This window comes from Zeus faber (genome assembly GCF_960531495.2).
Source record: "Zeus faber genome assembly, chromosome: 9".
NCBI lineage: Eukaryota > Metazoa > Chordata > Actinopteri > Zeiformes > Zeidae > Zeus > Zeus faber.
In genome coordinates, this window is record NC_137197.1 from 17,755,072 (window position 1) to 17,773,947 (window position 18,876).

General features: G+C 46.4%; 1 protein-coding gene across 1 annotated transcript in view; it reads right to left on the reverse strand.

The window, feature by feature from the left end:
* sipa1l3 (signal-induced proliferation-associated 1 like 3) overlaps nucleotides 1–18,346 on the reverse strand; it is a gene marked incomplete at its 5' end in the record, with an annotated part of 29,142 nt that extends 10,796 nt beyond the window's left edge. Inside the window, 13 exons of the mRNA XM_080007363.1 lie at nucleotides 23–147; nucleotides 882–1,064; nucleotides 1,330–1,584; nucleotides 6,002–6,177; nucleotides 6,278–6,376; nucleotides 6,851–7,433; nucleotides 7,545–7,702; nucleotides 9,864–9,967; nucleotides 10,184–10,358; nucleotides 10,953–11,141; nucleotides 14,338–14,468; nucleotides 16,647–17,646; nucleotides 17,840–18,346. Coding sequence (XP_079863489.1) covers nucleotides 23–147; nucleotides 882–1,064; nucleotides 1,330–1,584; nucleotides 6,002–6,177; nucleotides 6,278–6,376; nucleotides 6,851–7,433; nucleotides 7,545–7,702; nucleotides 9,864–9,967; nucleotides 10,184–10,358; nucleotides 10,953–11,141; nucleotides 14,338–14,468; nucleotides 16,647–17,646; nucleotides 17,840–18,346 — 3,685 coding nt within the window. The remainder of the gene's footprint in view (nucleotides 1–22; nucleotides 148–881; nucleotides 1,065–1,329; nucleotides 1,585–6,001; nucleotides 6,178–6,277; nucleotides 6,377–6,850; nucleotides 7,434–7,544; nucleotides 7,703–9,863; nucleotides 9,968–10,183; nucleotides 10,359–10,952; nucleotides 11,142–14,337; nucleotides 14,469–16,646; nucleotides 17,647–17,839) is intronic.
* Between the last annotated feature and the right edge of the window lie 530 nt (nucleotides 18,347–18,876).

The window sequence follows — 18,876 nt, forward strand, 5'->3', positions numbered from 1 at the left end:
CTTTTTTTGTGCGTGATGGTACCTGTTTTGCAGCGCTCCATGGTGCTGTCCTGGCTGGTGAAGCCTGAGGAGGATTCTCCACTGGAGGTGATGTCCAGACTGATGGGGAGCTCAGGACCCAGCAGAGGGCGCTGCCCTGTGCCATACCTATAGAGACAAAAAGTATGATGAACAGTCACTGAGTCACAAGTTTGGTTAATTTGTTTCCCACTGTTAATTTTCAACTACTGAACGGTCTACATTGTTCTATGATTTTATTGCATTTCAAATGTTCAGGTTACCTCGAAGTTCACAGGCCACATTCCCTGTAATTGGTCCAGGTAACATGTTTTGTGCAAACTATTTATAGAACTTTGTTCACACCTACTGTACAGGGGTTCGACCAGACTGACAAGAGTTTGCTTGTCTCACACCTGTCTAAAAGGTTCCAACTTAAAAAAAAAAAAAGGTCAGCTGATGCAAACAAGGTAGGTATGAAAGCAACCCAATTGCATAACATCTCCAATTGCAAGTATAATGACTCATAAACAACACTGTAACAGCCTAAAATGGATCCATTTATTAGTTTAAAAATGAAAAATGAAAGCGGAAGGAGATTTTCCAGTTTTGACTGTTTTTCTATTTCCCTAAACAGCCGTTGACTAAAACGTGTTCCTCAAGTTGGGCAGGATGTCGTAAACCCCCACACAGCCAGGAAGAGCCACCCACACAACAGAGCCTCCATCTCTGCTAATCCATGTTCACAGGTGTCTAACTGAGCGTAGCCAGGTTCTGTAGATTATGAACTGATAAATTCTCTTCGGGGACACATATCAGTCATTATGTCTAAATCCAAAAGGGGGAAAAGTTGAGACAATAAAGAGAGAGCAAGAGGACCACACCTATCAGGTGAAGGCTTGTAGCGTACGAAGGGGCCGGGTGTGATTCCTGGGGGCCCCATGGTGGACAGGCCCACCAGGCCAGAAGAGGGCGAAGAAAAGCTGGCTGAGGGGTTGCGGTACGGAGCCACTCTGTCGCTCCCCGCAGGGGAAAGGCTGTAGTGATTCTCTGGGTAACTCACTGGCCTGGAGGGCAATGGTGGTAAGAGAAGAAAAGACTTCAGAGCTGTATAATAAAAAAAAGATCACATGCTTTCTAGGGCTGTCAGTGAGTGATTGAGGCTTACTGACAAAAGAAAAACCCCACTGAGAAAAATGGGGCAAATATTTTTCATTGCAAACTTTCTAATGCAAGACACCTTCCAATTCACGACAACATTTGTTTACTTTGCACTGAAGCCGAGGTTGAATAATGATAAAGCAGCTTTAGCAGAGTAGTGGTGTGTCTCACCTTTTGGAGTTGAGGTGCTGGGGTTCCCTGTAAGGCACAGGTACCATTGCCTTGTGGGAGCGGGGCAGGGGAGGAGGTGGGGGGCCCATCGGTATCCAGCGCTGGGGGTTTGGGGCGCTGTGGAGCCCTGGGGGGAGCGGTGGGCTGTCCCATCGCCAGGCCGGGGGGCGAGGGGAGGGCCGGTAGCCGACGGCTAGAGGCTCAGGTTCTGGCTTCTGCTCCATGGTCTTCATCTCATACTCCTCAGTGCAGCCCCTAGAGGTAGTCAGGAGGGTTAGTACTCGGAATGTACCCGTATCCGAATCCGTTATTCGGGAAAGCACAAATAATGCGATGGACACTGTTATTTCTTCTACCCGAAGTTGCTCGTTATCATTCAGGAAAAAAATGACTTGTGTGATGTTGCACAGGACGCACAGGGCTTTTCTTTTTTGGTTAAATTAGAAAATGGAGAAAAATAAATACGTAGTCTACTGGTCAGGGGCCTGATGGGGTTTCCATGGCGACTGCCCAGCCTGCTGCACCCTGGCGTTGATCTGGTTGTGTTTCGCCTATCTCTCCCAGTGCCAGAACTCAAACTCAGTACATACACCACACAATTGGCGAGGGTTTGCGCGACTGTCGGGGTGCGATGTGGGGAGGGATGTGGTGTGCGGTCAGTTGCGGTAGGGCGGGCCTCGCCTTTGCGTGGGACATTGGTGGGCGGTTCGCCTGCGGGGTGGTGGTTTGTCGGCACGGGACCTGGCTCTGGGCCTGTGGTCCGTGCCTGCCGTCCACGGCCCGGTTTCTGCACCTGCGTCTTGTGCCTGCACTTGGGGGTGGGTTGTATGTGTGCGCCTCAGGGGGGGCAGGGTCTCCTCGCGCTCTCTGGGACTGGTTTATGCTCCTCGGGGCCGTTCATGGGTGTTGCTCCGCAGGCTCCTGGCTTCTGTAGGGTCTTTTGTGTCTAAACGGCTTCGGGACTCGCGTGGCTTCAGGGCCTTTTGGTGGAGGCACTTTGATATAATTCCGACCTCATGGACCAGAATCAATTGGGACAAGTCCCGTACACTCACCGGTAGACTCATGGTGGCGCGTGTGTGCCTCTGATATGTGTGTGCGCGCACACGCACACACACACACACACACACACACACACACACACACACACACACACACACACGCCACCAGCACCTGCTTTGAACCCACCCCCGAACACCCTCCAGTTAAATCCCTCTCTGCTGAATTGCTGTTCCAGTTTTCCTGGACTTAATGAACTCTGTTTTGTCGATACATGTTGTGATCTAAAGTTTTCCCATGTACATGTTTGTTTCTATGTTAATTTGTCTCACCCATGGTGATTCTCCTCTTCTTGGAGTAGTGATTAGTTGCTCATAGAGCAAAACATGGTAATATCGTTCTCCAAAGAGGGGGATTGGTGGTTGCTCTGTGTAACAAAAAGCTGTGCTCTTGTCTACAGGTCGTTTATAGGACAGAGTTATTGCAGCAGTTGTTGATGATTAAAGAAATAATAAAGAGTTGCATTGCAGGATGAGAAGTTGAACTCCACTTGCAGAATAACTCTGTCCTAGATGCAATGGCATACAAAAATACTCTGTGTTGTATGCCTAGCATGCTAACAGCACTGGAAAAATAAAAATAAAATTTCTCCAATCCACATTTCTGGAATATTTTGAATATTTTGCATTGCAACAAAATATCATTCAAAACATTTGTAATTGGTGGGCTAAGACGCTCCAAAATCTGGATTGGCCTCGGACCCAAAAAATTTGCCATTGCTCTGGCTCTAGTTGAAATATATTTCATAATTAATTATATGCCAATATTAAATCAATTTAGTGCTTTGAAGGCACACAAATTGCATTACTAATGAATATTAGGTTAGAAAATACAACATTTTCCCGATTCAAACATGACTTCCGGTATAAACCATGCCCGCTTCCAGTCTTCTGGCCGAATACAGAGACAGATAATTTTTTTGGTTGACAGATACGGAAAATTGTGTCTCTGTACACCTCCAGTTAGTACAGGTATACTAAGGAGTGATAGACTTTGTTTTAAACTGAGCACAATACTAATAAAGAATATAAACTCAAGTGCATCAGATGCATTTCATCATGATACAATAAGATATTCCTATGGATTTGTCTTAGCTCTCTATACAAATAATAATCTCTGCAGATGAATCAATTGACTTCATGTATGTTTTTTTGTTTTTTTTAAACAAACTCAAATTCAGACTTGAATGTGGTATTTAGGCAATAATATAACACCAATAAGCTCCCCACACAAAAAACTGAGCAAAGAAAAAACACTGGCAAAGACCCAATGACCAAGTCACCATCTGAGGTCATCGAATATTACTATGGGCGAACATGTGCACAAGCAAATGTGCACCTTGTCTTCTCACTTAAAATGAATACAGCAAATAGCACTTCCTTGCAAAATAAAATAAATAATTTAGTTAAAAAGCTTGCTGGGGCTTTGGAAGGCATCAGTGAGAGACAAGTGAGGTCCTGTTGTCAACCCACTGCGTCCACCATTCACATCTGTTTAGCAACCCAACAACACACTGAGGTGCCAGTTGTGTATTTGTCTCGGCGTATTGTACTCTGTCAAAACCCAAGCTACGCAATGACCATTAAAGCTTGCATTTTACGGGTATTATAACTGTTGTTGTAATGAAATCTGCAATTGCTCGTGGCAAAAGCCTGTAATGTAAGCTTAAATTGAAACCACCAGATCTAGCAAATATTGCATATCACAGAAATCATCATTCATAATTCAAGTCTACTGCTTGAGGTTAGGAGGCATTAATTATTGATATGTATGTATCCAAGACTAGCCAATTCTCTTACATACCAAGATGAAGAGAGAGGAGAGGGAAGAGAAGAGAAAAACAATGAGCTGTGGGGAAATATATGGACCAATGATGAGGTTGGATGGATGGATAAGACTGTAGAAACTGAAGCAGACTGTCTACAGTCAAAGTGTGATCTGTCCTGTAATATTTAACCGCGACCAACCCGTATGCTGAAACTTCCAATTTATGCCAAGAGAATAAAGAAAACAACTCAACTGGCCCTGCAGAAAAGTTAAATACAACAAGCCAAGGGGTGGGACACACACATAAAAATGTGAGCACACAAACACATTTTGGTGGCATTCCTCTCAGCAGAGGTGGACAATCAATCCCCGTTCGGACGAAGGTACCCCATCGCTATCAGAGAAAGACGCCCACAAACACACAGTCCGAGAGTACCAACCTTGAGAGGACGGTGTGTGTTTGCAGGCTCCTCCATGACACAGCTGGAGCGCACCCTCACGGCAGAAACACTGACATGCCGACACTACGAAGCCCGCCCTCTTTCCATGATATCCCCGTGCTTTTCCTGCTCGTCCTTAACAGAGAGCGAATGAGACACGCAAGGAGGGATATTTTCAACTGGCTTTCTTTCCATCTATCTTCCCATCTCACCCTTCCCTCTCACTCTCTCTCTCTCTCTCTCTCTCTCTCTCCCCCGCTCGCACCATCCACCCACTGAGCCACACATCCAAGGTAGTGTTTAGACACGTCCTTCTCATCAAGCACTATTCTGTTCCAAGTGAACACGCACACACACATGCGCACACACAGAATCCCCGCCTATCCCATCGCTCCCGTTTTCATTTGTGCAGGGCATCCATTTTTAATTAAATGTGCCCTTTTATTTATTTATTTGTTTAATTTTTATTTTTTTCCCTCCTTCTTTTGCATGCTCCAGGCCTTAATCTCTTACAATCTGTTTTCCTGGCACGCCAATGAGTCAGAATGGGAGTGCAACAAAGGGGTGAAAGAGGGAGAGAGAGAAGAGAGAGGGAAGGACTGAAATACAAGACTCTAATTATCAACTGCTTCAATGCCAGAGTAGAGAGCCTATGTGTGTGTGTGTGTGTGTGTGTGTGTGTGTGTGTGTGTGTGTGTGTGTGTGTGTGTGTGTGAGAGAGAATCAAAGGGATTTTACTTGGTGTGATTAAACTGCTTCGAACATTAAAGCAATCTAACCACAGTGCATCACAGATCCAACCACAATTACTGTATTTATGGACTCCCCACACACACACACACACACACACACACACACACACACACACACACACACACACACACACACACACACACACACACACACACACACACACACACACACACACACACACACACACCTGTGTGTGTGGTTGTGCATTTATCACTGTAACCTTTCTGTAACACCACATCAGTGTGTCGTGGGGCCCAATTATTGTTTTTATTCCATCACAGTCAAAACCTCGGTGTGGGATGAAAGCTTGCAAAGGACAGGAGGACAAAACCAGATAGGAATGGTGGAAAAGAAAAAACAAGAAGAAGTGAATTAAGAGAGAGAAGGGAATACACTCGAGAAATGCCTCCTTTGTCTTCTCCGTCTCTCTCGTTTCCTCCCGGCGAGGCCCTCGGGGAATCGGTCCACACAACTCTCTCGCTCTCTCACCAAACTCGTTCACACACTCCCACACAGAATCCTCTCTCAGAACGTTGGCGTCTGGCCACCATCTCGCCCTTGAGCGCTCTGTACTTCATCTGCCTCCCTGATTTCCCAGACTAAAAAAAACACCGAACCGCCCGCGGGAACCAAAAACAGAAATGGCGACAAACCTGCGGGGCCCTCCCTCCTCGTAGGGCGGGATGATGACCACCTTGACGGTGACCGACGTCCTCAGCAGGTCAATCATCTGCTCGTGGGTCAGCGTCACCGCGGCAACCTTGCAGATCTCCACTAAGCGGCTGCCCTGCCTCAGCCCGGCCTGCCAGGCGAAACCGTACTCCTCAACCTGCCGGGAAGCAGAGACTGGGGTGAGACAACGAGGCTCGACGACAGTTGTGAACGATGGGGGTCTGGTCCGCGCCGGGGGGTCAGAGCGCCGGCCGTACCTCGGCCACAGTGCCGTCCAGCCGCACGTGGAAGCCCAGCTGGCCCAGTCCGTTCCTCCTCAGGGTCATGTCCACCGTCTCGCAGCCCACCGTCAAAGACTGGACAAACAAGGGAAAGATGTAGAGTTTGTAGACCAGTAGTTTACTGTATAATAATAAGATTATAGATTAGATAAGATTTTTTTTCGTGATTTCTGGACTTTCTGGGCCCACTGAAAAAAACTTTGCAGAGAACTTTTTTTTTTTAATTTGACGAACAAGTGTGGAATATTTCTAGGAGGGTTTTCCTGGATGTTTGAGGAGTTTATATGACAAATTTGTTTGATATCTAGGAGCCATTATTATTATTATTAGCCTATTATAAGGTAAAACTGAAGGGTGTTGGAGGGCCAAAATTGGCCCATGGTCCACTCTATGGACAGGCTTGGAATTAAGAATTAAAGAATGCTCCATATGCCGCTTTACATTCCCTAGTTTTATTTCCTCGGCACTGCTTTTTGCTGCTCTTACACCTGAACTTCCCTCCAGGGTTTTATAAAGTGTCACCTTATTCTATCTTATCTCCTCTCTCACCTTTAATCTATGAACCACTTCTCTGATGTCCGGGGCAAAGCCCTCCGGTACGCGCACAGCGATGTGGTCTCCTCTCCCGTAAAAGATCTTCAGCGCCAGCCGCTCCGGCGTCCAGCCGATGACGTCAGCGCAGAAACAGTTGAACACCACCTCTTTGGTCGAGCAGTCGATCAGGAGGACGTACTCGGCCGACAGACCCAGCGCGCAGGCCAGCTCCGTTACGCCGCCGCTAAAGTCCTGGGCCTGCACCCTCCAGGCCACCGCCCCCGCCGCGCCAAGCTCCGCCCCCTCCCTCGCTTTGGAGCGCTCCCGTTTCTTGGACGCCAGGGAGATGAGGTTGTTGAGTTTGCCCGCGGAGTCCAGTGGCGTGCTGCTGACATAGTTCTCCGCCAGATCGCGGAGGTACTCCTGCCGCGTTCGCGTGGCCATCGTGTGGAATTTCTCAGACTTGTGTGCCGAGGTCTCTGCGTTGATGACTTTGGCCAGCAGGAAGTTCCGAAAGGCTTCCGGGTCGCGGAAGAGCATGCCGTTGGGGATGGGGGGGCCGAACGGGGGCACGTCCTTCATCCGGGTCACAGCAACACTGAAGACAGAGGAGCGATGGAGGCAGTTTGAGAAACAGCATGAACAGTGGTAAACAAACAGTTGTACTGCACAAGTGGTGGGAGGTTTAGAACCTTCTGGGAACTTTTACCTGTAACAAGTGTTTTCAGAGCAGGGGTTGTGCACGCGTACAATCACAAAGACGTGCTGGAAGTGTGAGCGGATATTTTGAGGTGTGAAAGGCAGTGCTCCAGGCTCCTGGAAGATTATAGTCACAATGTCGTTTCCTATGTGCCTCTTCCTCAAGAGCTGAGGATGAGAAGAAAAGAGAAAAGATTATTTTGACTTTTTTTTTTATTTAAGATTCAGGAAAACTTTCGTTGAATAATGTTTTTTTTGCCATTACGTTTTAATGCAGTTTTCATTAGGTTATGAAACTAGTGAGAAATAATGAGAAATTATATAAAGAGATGGCAGCTAACTGGAAAAGTGAGAGATAGACATACAGGTTACTGTGAGACAGTTAACAGTACAACAGCTCTTTATGTAATTCATTTTACTACACTGTGTGTTGATATCTGTGTCTCACAGTATGGTAGTCTGTCCATCTGTGTGAGTGTAAGAGTCGGACAAATGGCGTGCAGTCCTCTCTGTGGGTCTGCTCGCCACTTTCCCTTTTTCTACAGAGCGAACTGTGAAAGTAGAAATTATGTAATCCAGCCCACTACATAGAGTTAGGAGTTTATTCTTCCTACATATATATAAGATCTTGCTCTTCTTTCACAAATGCTCATATCAGACACATCCATCCATCTACTGAATTTTACAGTGATGGCTGATTGACGCTCTTTAAACCTTACGCCTGCCAATCGTGTTTGTCGGAATAGTGATTCCACAATTAGTGAAGAAACGGACGTCGCTTTCAGTCCATTTTCAAAGTACAAGCATCATGTGGAATTATTGGAGAAACACTTTGTTGCAGTTTGAGTGTTTTTTACTCATATGCAGGAAAAACAAGAAAAAAATGTTGGAATTGTGTGGCTAATAATGAAAAAAAAAAAAAGAACACACACACACACACACACACACACACACACACACACACACACACACACACACACACACACACACACACACACACACACACACACACACACACACACACACACACACACACACAAAAACATCATAATTATCCTGCATCTTATATAAAAATTGTTTAACCGAAGCGACTTCATCCTTTTTTTTTTAACTAATGCTGCCACCCACAGGTCTCTCTCAGTAAGTGAGCTGCAAGCTGATACCCTCCCAGGGCCTCTGGATGGAGTTGTTGTGTTGTTTATGAAACTAAACTCTCACGCAAATGAAATTAGGCAGTAAAACTATATTGAAAAGGGAGATGCTACATTGTTCAAACACACAGGTGTAACATGCTCATTAAAACCATTGCTTACCTACTTTTTTATCAGCTCTTGATCATCTTGATTTGGAGTATGAATGGCTTACATTTAAACGCTAGGAGCGCACCAATACCACTGTTTTGAGTCCAAAAATTGTAGGTATTGTCCAATTAATCCATAGTGATTAAGATACAGCACATTTGTCTCTGTAGAAACAGTTACCATGCTTTCATGTGGAGCGTTATTCAATATGAGTTTCCCTAAGGTTGATGGAATTTTGATAAAGGAACCTTTGACTTTGCTCGAAAACACACAAGTTTATGCAGTTGACAGAAATTGTGAAAAATATGTTTACAAACTTGGGGGAACATATGCGTGGGATGCAAACTATACAAAATACACAAACATGTGCTGCCTTACAAACTGCGAATATACAGACATATAAAGATATTCCTCATAAATGCATGGGGAATATATCGGAAAACATTCTTTTAAGAACATAGAAAGTGTGGAAAAAAAGGAGAAAAAAAATCTCTTTGGACCACTGAACCCCACCCAGTGGTGTTCAATTTACGAGACTGACAAAGAAAGAGGGAGAGAGAGCCAGAAAGACAGGCCTGAAATGCCCAGTCACACAGAACAAAGACTATAAAAACAGGCAGAAAGGAGGAACGCCAGAGACCAGTCATGTGGCTTCATTTTATGAATGCTTGCAATAGTTTATATCCCAGAATGGATAGCGGAGGCTGTTAGGAACCACAGCCAACACACACTGCAACGACAATCTGAAATGCTCTCGGTGACACTGACAGAAATCTTTTTTTTTTCTCTTTTCTTTGAAAAAGTCCTTTTCATCCGCTTACATCAGAGCCGGATCTGTGTTACTTTTATCTTTTGTTTTTATTCTTTAAACTTTATTCAACAAGGAAAATTCCCATTGAGATTAAAACTCCCCTTTACAAGAGGGTCCTGGCTAAGACAGGCAGCAGTACAAATAACAGGGTAGCAGACATTAAAAAAAAAACATACAACAATTTACAATGAAGATTGAGACAGGCAGGAGAGCCTACCTGCTGTGGGTTGTTCGGCATGTATGGCAGCATGGTGGACACATGGAACATGATCTCGTAGCCCTGATAAGTGGTATACAAGGAGTGGGTGCCTGTGGAGTCCGCTGCAGCATGAAAGAAGATAGAAAAGGAGAAGAAAAAGAGGGAGTGAGAGCAGAAAGACAATGAGAGGATTCTCTTTGATGGAAAAGGCGTATTCCTAAAGGTTCATGGGAAATCTTAATTGACAGGAAATGCCACGGCCAAGGCTGGAATGACTAGTGTTTTGTTTCACCGAGGTCAATATAACTCGGGCGGACGTCTGACTCATGATGACTTACTCTTTGTGTCAAGCTGGGCAGCGTACTTGCTGAAGCCTTTGAGCAGCACCTGCTCCCCCAGCAGCTCCATGAAGGCAGAGTAGGCGGGCGAAGCCTCCTCGTTGTTGTACATCTCCTCCTCCGTGCTCTGGCCGGCGCGGCACAGCAGAACGCCCACCTTGTGCTTCTGACTCAACTACAGGAGAGACGGCGTTCGCATTAGCAGCGATCATAACACACACACAAACACACACGCACGCAAGAAGCTGATAGAGCACAATTTGTACCCTCTGCTTCTGACTCAACTTGAGGTCAGGATAAATGTACAACGCAGATGCCCATATACGTGCATCCTCCGTGCATGCACACACCCCCACATTCGCAATTTTATAAACATCTCAGCAGCCCAAACTAATGTGGCTGTGGTGTTGTGTGCACCACCTGGATGAATACAAACAAGCAGCATGCTGGCACAGCACCTCCTCAATCAGCCTGAGAGATGAGATAACATGGCTAAACATTAAACCTTTTTAAATCTAACACTTCAAACCCCACTCGACACATCAAAACTGTACTTTGCATGGACGTTGACTAGTGTGCAGAGGTTTCGGTCACCCTCATGCACGTAAACACACACTACAGGGTGTCTAATGGCCGCATCTTCTGTCGGACAATTTTATTACTGATCAGCCTCTCCCACCAGTGTGATTATTTCATCACACTAAGTTTGGGACAAACATAAAAAACTCAATCCTCTTAATAACTCTCGAGGCCCAGCAGTTCCACTCACCCCCTGTTCGTCCAGCTTGAGAAGCTGCTCGGTGACCTTGGGAGTGTTCAGGGCCAACCTCAGACATGAGACGTTGAGCTCAGGAACCACTTGCTCCAGGACTTCCTTGAGGGGCAGACCCCGCACGGTGCCATGTCTCCCTGTGGAGGCTACGGCATCCTCCAGGATGGAGCCTCGCAGGGTCACCAGCTGCAGGCGAGGGGAAAGGACAGCATGACCAGTTGAAGATAGTGCCAGGCATGGCAGACATACAAAATAACACAAAACTAAATGAAAAGTACAATGTCAAAAAAATAATCTACTCATAATCGTTTTGAGAGATCTGAGCAAGTGTTTGAAACATGTTTGAAAAGCCTCTTTGTATTACATCATCTTATCCAGATGCGGAGAAATAACCCATTTTAGCCAGATATCGCACCCGTATTCAGTTACACGGTGGGTGCATCCCCAAATCAAGACCAGACAGATACACTTCTTCTCAGTGAAAATTCAGCTGGGAAAAGTGAAAAAAAAAAAGCTCAGGAAAAACAAGCTCAAGAACAGAAGGGCAGACTGGGCTGAGTTTTCCCCCGATCACTCTCCTTTCAAAGCTCATGTACATAAACACTGAGACACGAGTGCATACATACACACAGAGGTTCATTAAAAATGCAACGCTCAGACTGTAGCTAGAAGGGGCCACATATGCACTTGGACCCTGTAGTCTGGAAGACACCACAGAGGAATTAAACCTCAGAGAGGCGGGTGAAGCTGAGGAACAATGGCCTTAACTAGTTTGTGTGACACCGATTGAGCCTCTGCATCATGCTGCGTGTGGATGTCAGAACAGCGTGTGGATGTTTATCTGTGATGAAAGGGGGAGAGAGAGAGCGAGATAGGAAAGCAATTCTTTCCACCTTGCTGTCAGCACCGCTGCACGGTTAAAAGACGAGCCTAAAGGGGAATAAATATTTGAGAGCAGTGATGGCTGGATTGGAGAAAATCAGCCGGGAGGCTCGCTCTCGCTCTCTCTCTCTCTCTCTCTCTCTCTCTCGTGTGTGTGTGTGGGAACAGCAGGCTTTTGTAGAGCGACTGTCTGTGAACTGAGATCTGTGTACTTAGAGATCAAACCACTTCCATTGTTGCACCCGAGTTCAGATGATGAGGCCAGGCAGCCATGTAATCCATAAGTAAAAACAACAGAACACAAATACACAAGTGGAGCCCCCAAGAAACACACAGGACAGCGCAAAACTGCTGTTTTGTGTGTGTGTGTGTCATTACTTGGGGAATGCTGGGCAGGTAGACATAAAGACCGAATGAAACAACATAATTACCCTTTCCTCTGCACAGCGCCCGAGCTGAACACAAACCACAATGGTGCATTGAAAAAATGATTCTAAAATGGCTTTGGAGGGAATTCCACCACTGAGGAATTTCAGAAAACATTGTGAACTCCTTTTTGGAGGCGTATGAGTTGTGCCTTCCTTTTCAATGCGGGGTCAAGAACTTAAATAGGTCTTTTTGTTTAAAAATGTTTTAACAACATTTGAACAAGCTCATTAAATTGCGCAATATGATATAAAATCTAAGTACGGAAAGGCACGGTCACTCTCAATTCAAACTTTTGAAGTCATCGTTATTAGTTTGGTTTAATATTTTAAAAATAAACAGGCTAGCCATAGCCAATAACAGTAAAGTAAATGTATTGTTAATGTGCAGACACTTTTCTACTCTCTCAATTTATTCCTTATATCCCCCTTTTTTCTAGTTTATTATGAGTTACCATATCTGAATCGACCTACAATTTGCTTTGTACCATCCTTTCCACCCGTCCTCACCGTGGGTTTAAAGTCCAATCTTGCATAAATATTGTAAGCAGTTATTGCCCAGGACTAGCTCTAGAAACACTGCCGCTTTTGTCGGCAGCTGCTACAGCTCGTCAAAACTGTAATTGTAGTGGTGAAATATGAAAGGGTACCCAAATGTGAGTATAATATTCTTCGCCACAATGCGTGCCAAGTCATGGAATGGAACCTAGAATTGTCAGTATGGTGACCTTTATCACGAAGCAATTGGTCAAAATAAATATTTGCACAGAACGATTCTCATAAGGGATGCACCGATTTATCGGGCGTACATCAATATCGGCCAATATTCGGCTTGTTGGCGGCCATCGGACTATCTGCAAATAAGATGACGTTCACCGATGGCAGTGGCCAATGTTTATCTGTTGTGTTGCATCAATTTCGTGCTGGCAAAAAGTTGTGGTGGTTATTTGTGGTCTGACTCGGACAACGGTAGCCTACCCAGCTGCAGATCCGGAGGCGATGCTTTTCCACCGCATGGTACCAGCCAACTCGACTCGACTCTACTCGCTTTTGGTACAAGGTAATTTGTTTTCCACTGCAGGTAGCAACCATAGCATGAAACTGCCGTGACATCCTCTTCAACGCAACAGACACAGGAACAATGGAGGACATAGAAGGGATGGTGTTCGTGATTCTTTTGCCATTAAATGGAGTAGTCCAGCAAACAAAAATTTTTAGGGTTGCTATAGTAGAATGGCTGTTTGCAAATGGCGGTTTGTGCAGGGTGTTCCGCGTCACGCAATGATGACACAGTGATGCAATGATGCAGTGACGATTCTCTCCGACCAATCAGTGGTCTGCAGTGTTTACTACCCATAACAGCCACTGGCTGGACACCACTCTGGCATGACGTAAGAGGGCAACGGGTGCCGTGCGCACGTGTGGTTTGTTTCAAAGTAAAAGTGAAAGAAAATGTCTGCCATGTGGGAGTAGTTTCACTGTCTCGAGGAAGATCGGCAATATGTAGTTGGTAAGACATGTTCCAGTGACATTTCAAAAACAACGGTCTCCGCATCTGCCAAATTGTTATTTTAAACATCGGTATAGTCCCAGAATTTATATTATAAACATCGGTCCCCTAATTCTTAGGCTATAAAACAACGATTTAAGAAAATCAAAACAACTTCATAGTTACCCGCAACATACCTTTCCTTCTCAGTGTATTTAACCTATCATAATGGACGTGTGTCAAATACTTTGGTGTGGCCAGTCCAGTGTTTGAATTGGCTTCGTTGAGTGAGGCCTGGCAAGGTGGAATTTTCCATTGGCATAGAAGGGTGGAGCACAGTGGAGCAGAGAAAGGTAAAGGCCGACAGGTTTAAGTGTGACACGGCGAGAGCCGGGGCCAGGAGCACATTAAGAAGGACAAGAACAAAGCAGGCAGATAAAGCCCCCATGCTCCCCCTAACTGATGTATGAACTGAAGCCACTCAAACACTCTCACATTCCAACAGCATTGCGTATACATACACCATACATGCTGGTATGTACACATGCTCTATAGATTATTTTATATTGTGGATGTTTGTATGTACCTCGCTAGTTCGCACTATAAGACGGTACTGGAATTGGTCCTTGAGGTCTTTGGTGTCGTCCAGCTTCTCCCTGCGGATGCTCATTGCCACTGGCCCCAGCTTTTCGTCCGTCCCAAAGTAGTTGGAGTGCTCTGAAACATGAGGGGAGACAGCGGAGTGGTGTTAACAGGCTTTACATGCCTGGACATGTCCTTATTTATGTTAACAGATCAAAGGGGGAAAAAAAAGGTAAAGAAAGTAAGCTCCTCCTGTCAAACCTGCTGGGAATAATAGGGATAGGAACTAAAACAGGAAACGGGAGCTTGACGAGAATCAAGGTGAGGAACCTGGTTTCAGGAATAGAGAAGAGGGAGCTACAGTAAGTGAATGGCGGCGCCTAATGGCATTATGCATACAAATTACCGGGCAATCAATACTTAATTGTAAAATCAATTTCATTAAGACAAGTAAAAGCTCAAGGACAATGTCAATGGCTCCAAGTTAAAGGTGTAAATGGAAAGTGGAAAGGTAGACCCCACCCCCCCCCACCCCCGTCACAGAGGAAACGTTTAGATCAGGGGTTTGTGGCAAGGCCTTGGAAGACTTAACTCTATAATATCATTTTCACTATTCCAATTCTCTTGTATAATAAACTTGAAGTGAGGTCACATTTATCGGATGTGTTGCAGAACCATCCCCGTGTTATGCATGGCAAAAACCTTAGGATCAATCAAATATTTTAGCCACTTGAGAGAGAATGACTAGTTATTATTACCACATTATATACATTATACTACACCTATTATATTGGTTATATTTATTATATCTGTCTGTTATTACATTACGTGCAGAAACTGTGTGATACAATGCAGTCATACACTAAATCACTTCAATTTAAAATAAAAGTCAGGAAAACTGATTTTCCTGACTTGTATACATTTCAAGGCAGCAACATTAATGAAGCATTTTAAATTAATTGTTAAAAATGCGGCTTACTGGTAGCATGATTCTGACACATTATGAGGCCCTGTACACATTTTACAAGCATCTCGCATGTGTTCTCCTCTTAAGCTCCATGGCTAAGCCAAGATGACACCACTGCCACGGGCAGAGTGGGAGTTAAAACACACATTTACGAGACACTTGGGCAGGAATCTAGTTTGACAAGTAAGTAGTCCTCCCCACCGACGACCCCCGCCCCCCCAAACCAGAGTAAGCCAGAACTCTGTATAATTCACAAGGCTCATGCCTGCTTAGCCTCCATGCTGCGTCTTGCAGCGTAAATGTCAGTTTTTCGGTGAGGCTCGCTGACGTGCACACAGGGCAAATCGTGCGATACGTGCAAACACGGGACGGATTCCTCTCAAGTGCCACAGCAGCAAGGCAAGTCTGGGAAGTCGACAGCGGATGAACATATTTTTGGAACGATAACCTTTATCTGTGTGTCCAGAGGCACTGTCTCTTTCATAGTACACGCACACGCACACACACACGCACGCACACGCGCGCGCACACAGCATCTGTCATTAATTAGAGTGTGGGACGATGACTCTTGCTTAGGGGGACTCCAAACAGTTGATGCTAACAAGAAATGCCAGCGCGCACGCTCCAATAGATTCACGCTTGCGTGAATGCCCATGTGCGTGCACAGGATTGTGCACTCCTTACACAGTGAGATTAATGAGCTGCCCCTGCACACACTGAAAACCAGACGGAGGACGAAGCTCCACTGACCATACAGCATCCTACTGTATGTGAAGGGGTAATTCCTTCTGATTCAGGTGGAGCTTTCACAAGCCAAGCATTTTCCAGAAGCAGAGTGGCAGGTACATGAGTAATAAAGACTCCGGGAGCATTGCCAGTTTGGCTGACTCCACTCCACACATACACAACTGGATGTATTGGTCTGAAAAGTGATACTGTGATACCGAAGCACTGGTGCAAGGAGAGTAACAAGCTGCTGCACTCTTACATTGGGTGAAAAACAAATCAAAAAGTGAAAAGAGGGATTTGTCAAAGATGTGTTGCGAAATTAACAAAAAGCAGAGAAAATGATAATTGAGAGGAACTTTTCAGTTAAACACAGTAATTTAACATTTAAATTAATTTGTGATTGGGTTGGAATTTGATTGAAGTGGAAAATGGTTGCAGAACCTCCAAATAAATAATCAATATTACAATTTCGTAATCTATTTGGAAATTGAGACAATAGAATTTAAATGGAGTATAGTTTTTTTTGTTTTTTTTTACCCAGCCCTGGTGTTTGTGTGTGTGTGTGTGTGTGTGTGTGTGTGTGTGTGTGTGTGTGTGTGTGTTTGCACACATTTTACCTTTGCCATGGAAGTAATCTCTGTAGTATCTGGCCCCCAGGTCTACATGCTCTATGCTGTAGAGCTTCAGTCTGTCCAGCCTGGTCACCTGCTGCTCGATGGGAACCTCCAGCACTGACACACTGGCGTTGCTCCTCCTCAGCCAGCCCCGCACGGCCTCACCCCCTGCCCTGTCCCCTCCCCGCTCGGCGGAGGAGCTGAGGAAGCTGACGTTGCGTTCGCCGTGACCTCCGGTCTCGTTGAGGAAGTGGGGGCAGCAGAGGAGCAGTGGGCTGGAGCCGAGGCCTCCGTTGGGCCCGTCCAGGGGGTCCATGGCCAGGGAAGCTGCTGTTGAGCTGCGCTCCAGAGTCAGGGTCAGGTCCTCCATGCTGGAATAGGTCGGGTCCGTCCCACTTGCAGCCGCGGACCTCGAGGCAGACAGGGAGACGGAAGCGGCCGATGCCCCCGTCGCAGTGTTCCTCCTCTGGGAAGCGGAGCCACGCTGCACGGCCGCTTCGTGGAGGTCGAACAGAACGCTCTGGGCGTCAAAGTGCACAAAGCTTTTGGGACAGACCCACGCTTTGTAGGAAGCGTCTGTTGAATTCCCTCGCCCCATCCCGTCCTCGCCCGCCTCTCCCTTTCCCCCATCCAGCTCCCCTCTGCTGGAGCTTCGAAGCTTCCGGAAAAGAGAGGAGGTGCCTAGCGACGACTCCGTCCCTCCGCTCTTCTTCCTTACCCTGCTCTCCGTTACATCCCTTCTTCCCGTCCCTCTGTCCTCGCCACTCAATGTGGGCCCGGGCGAGGGACTGGAAGGGAGGGTCATGCTCGGCGGCGAGTCCGGAGCGCGCAGTAGCTCCCCGAGGCGCACGGGCGCCGAGCTGCGCTGGTCGGGCCTCTCCTGGTGGAACTGGCTGAGTATGTCGAAGAAGCTCTGCTCGGGGATTCCCTGGATGTCGATGGAGGAGGTGCTGCCATACTCTCTGAAAAGGTTTGCCACGCCCCCTCCGCCACGGCACTCCACCTCGGAGCAGAAAAACAAGCAAGGATTAAAAAAATTGTAATTCCATTTTTTTTTAATGTCTATGTCTTTATGTTGTGTGCTTATTTTCCTGACCAGGGATCTCTTGAATAAGAGATTCAATCTCACAGTTGTTGGATAAATAATAAATAAAAAAATAAATAAAAATTGAAAATGTTTAAAACCTTCAACTCACCTCATTCTCGTCCTGCTCGCTCAGCGTCAGCTCGCTGTTGGAGCGCTGTCGCAATGGCGGGAAGACACGCAGGTTCAACGGGGAACCTCTCGGGCACCCAAACCCGCCGCCACGGAATTCCACATCCTTGGATCGTCGCCGCGGCAGCCTGGCTGCTCCTCCGCGCACCAGCCCGACATCGGACGAGTAGACAGACGAGGAAACCGAAATGGAGCAGTCGTCTCCGTGGTGATTGCTTCCGCTCTGCCCGTTTTCAAGCAGCGACTCCCTGGACTGCTCGCGTCGCGGGGGCCACTCTGCTATACGTGCCCTGACGCCCATTTTGGGCACCGACACACGGGACTGCGTTGCTGGGTCTGGGTGTCCGTTTGCCATGTGGCGGATCGGTGCATGCTGAGAGCCCGAGAGAGGCAGTCCTGCTCCCACTCCCCCTCCTCTACCTCCTCCCCCACCATCAAGGAGATCTGAGGAGGTGCAGGTGACCCCCCGGTCTCTGTAACTGTTCATGGCACCCTGCAGGAGCTCAGGGCAGGGTGCGAGGCAGTAGGAGAGGGGGTTGGCATCCCGCGCCACGGGAGCTGCAAAGTGAGTCGGAGAGGAGGCACCCCGCGCACGCTCTGCTGATGCTGCTAAGGCCTCCAGCTACCAAAAACATCGCTTTTCACAGGTATGGTGGGAAGCTCTCCACTGGACCAACAGGGCCCAGTTAACAGTCAAAGGCTCTTCCTGGACACTTTAGAGTCGGACACAGACCTGTGGAAGAAAAAATAAAAAGAAACAAAAATATTTAAAAAAGGAAAGAAACTTAAAAAAACCTTAATCAAGTCAATTAAACTGGATAATTTAAAACAATATTTTCAAACTGACAAATACGGTCTGACTTTGCAGATGCCTGAAGAGAGACAGCTGGCAGCATTAGACAAAAGAGTTATATTTGAGTGACAAAAGTCACTGAAATATAAAACAGCGTCTTCAAGACCAAGTGAGAGAGTGAGGGCAACCAAGACAGAGGGAGAGAGAAAGAGGGAGAAAATGAG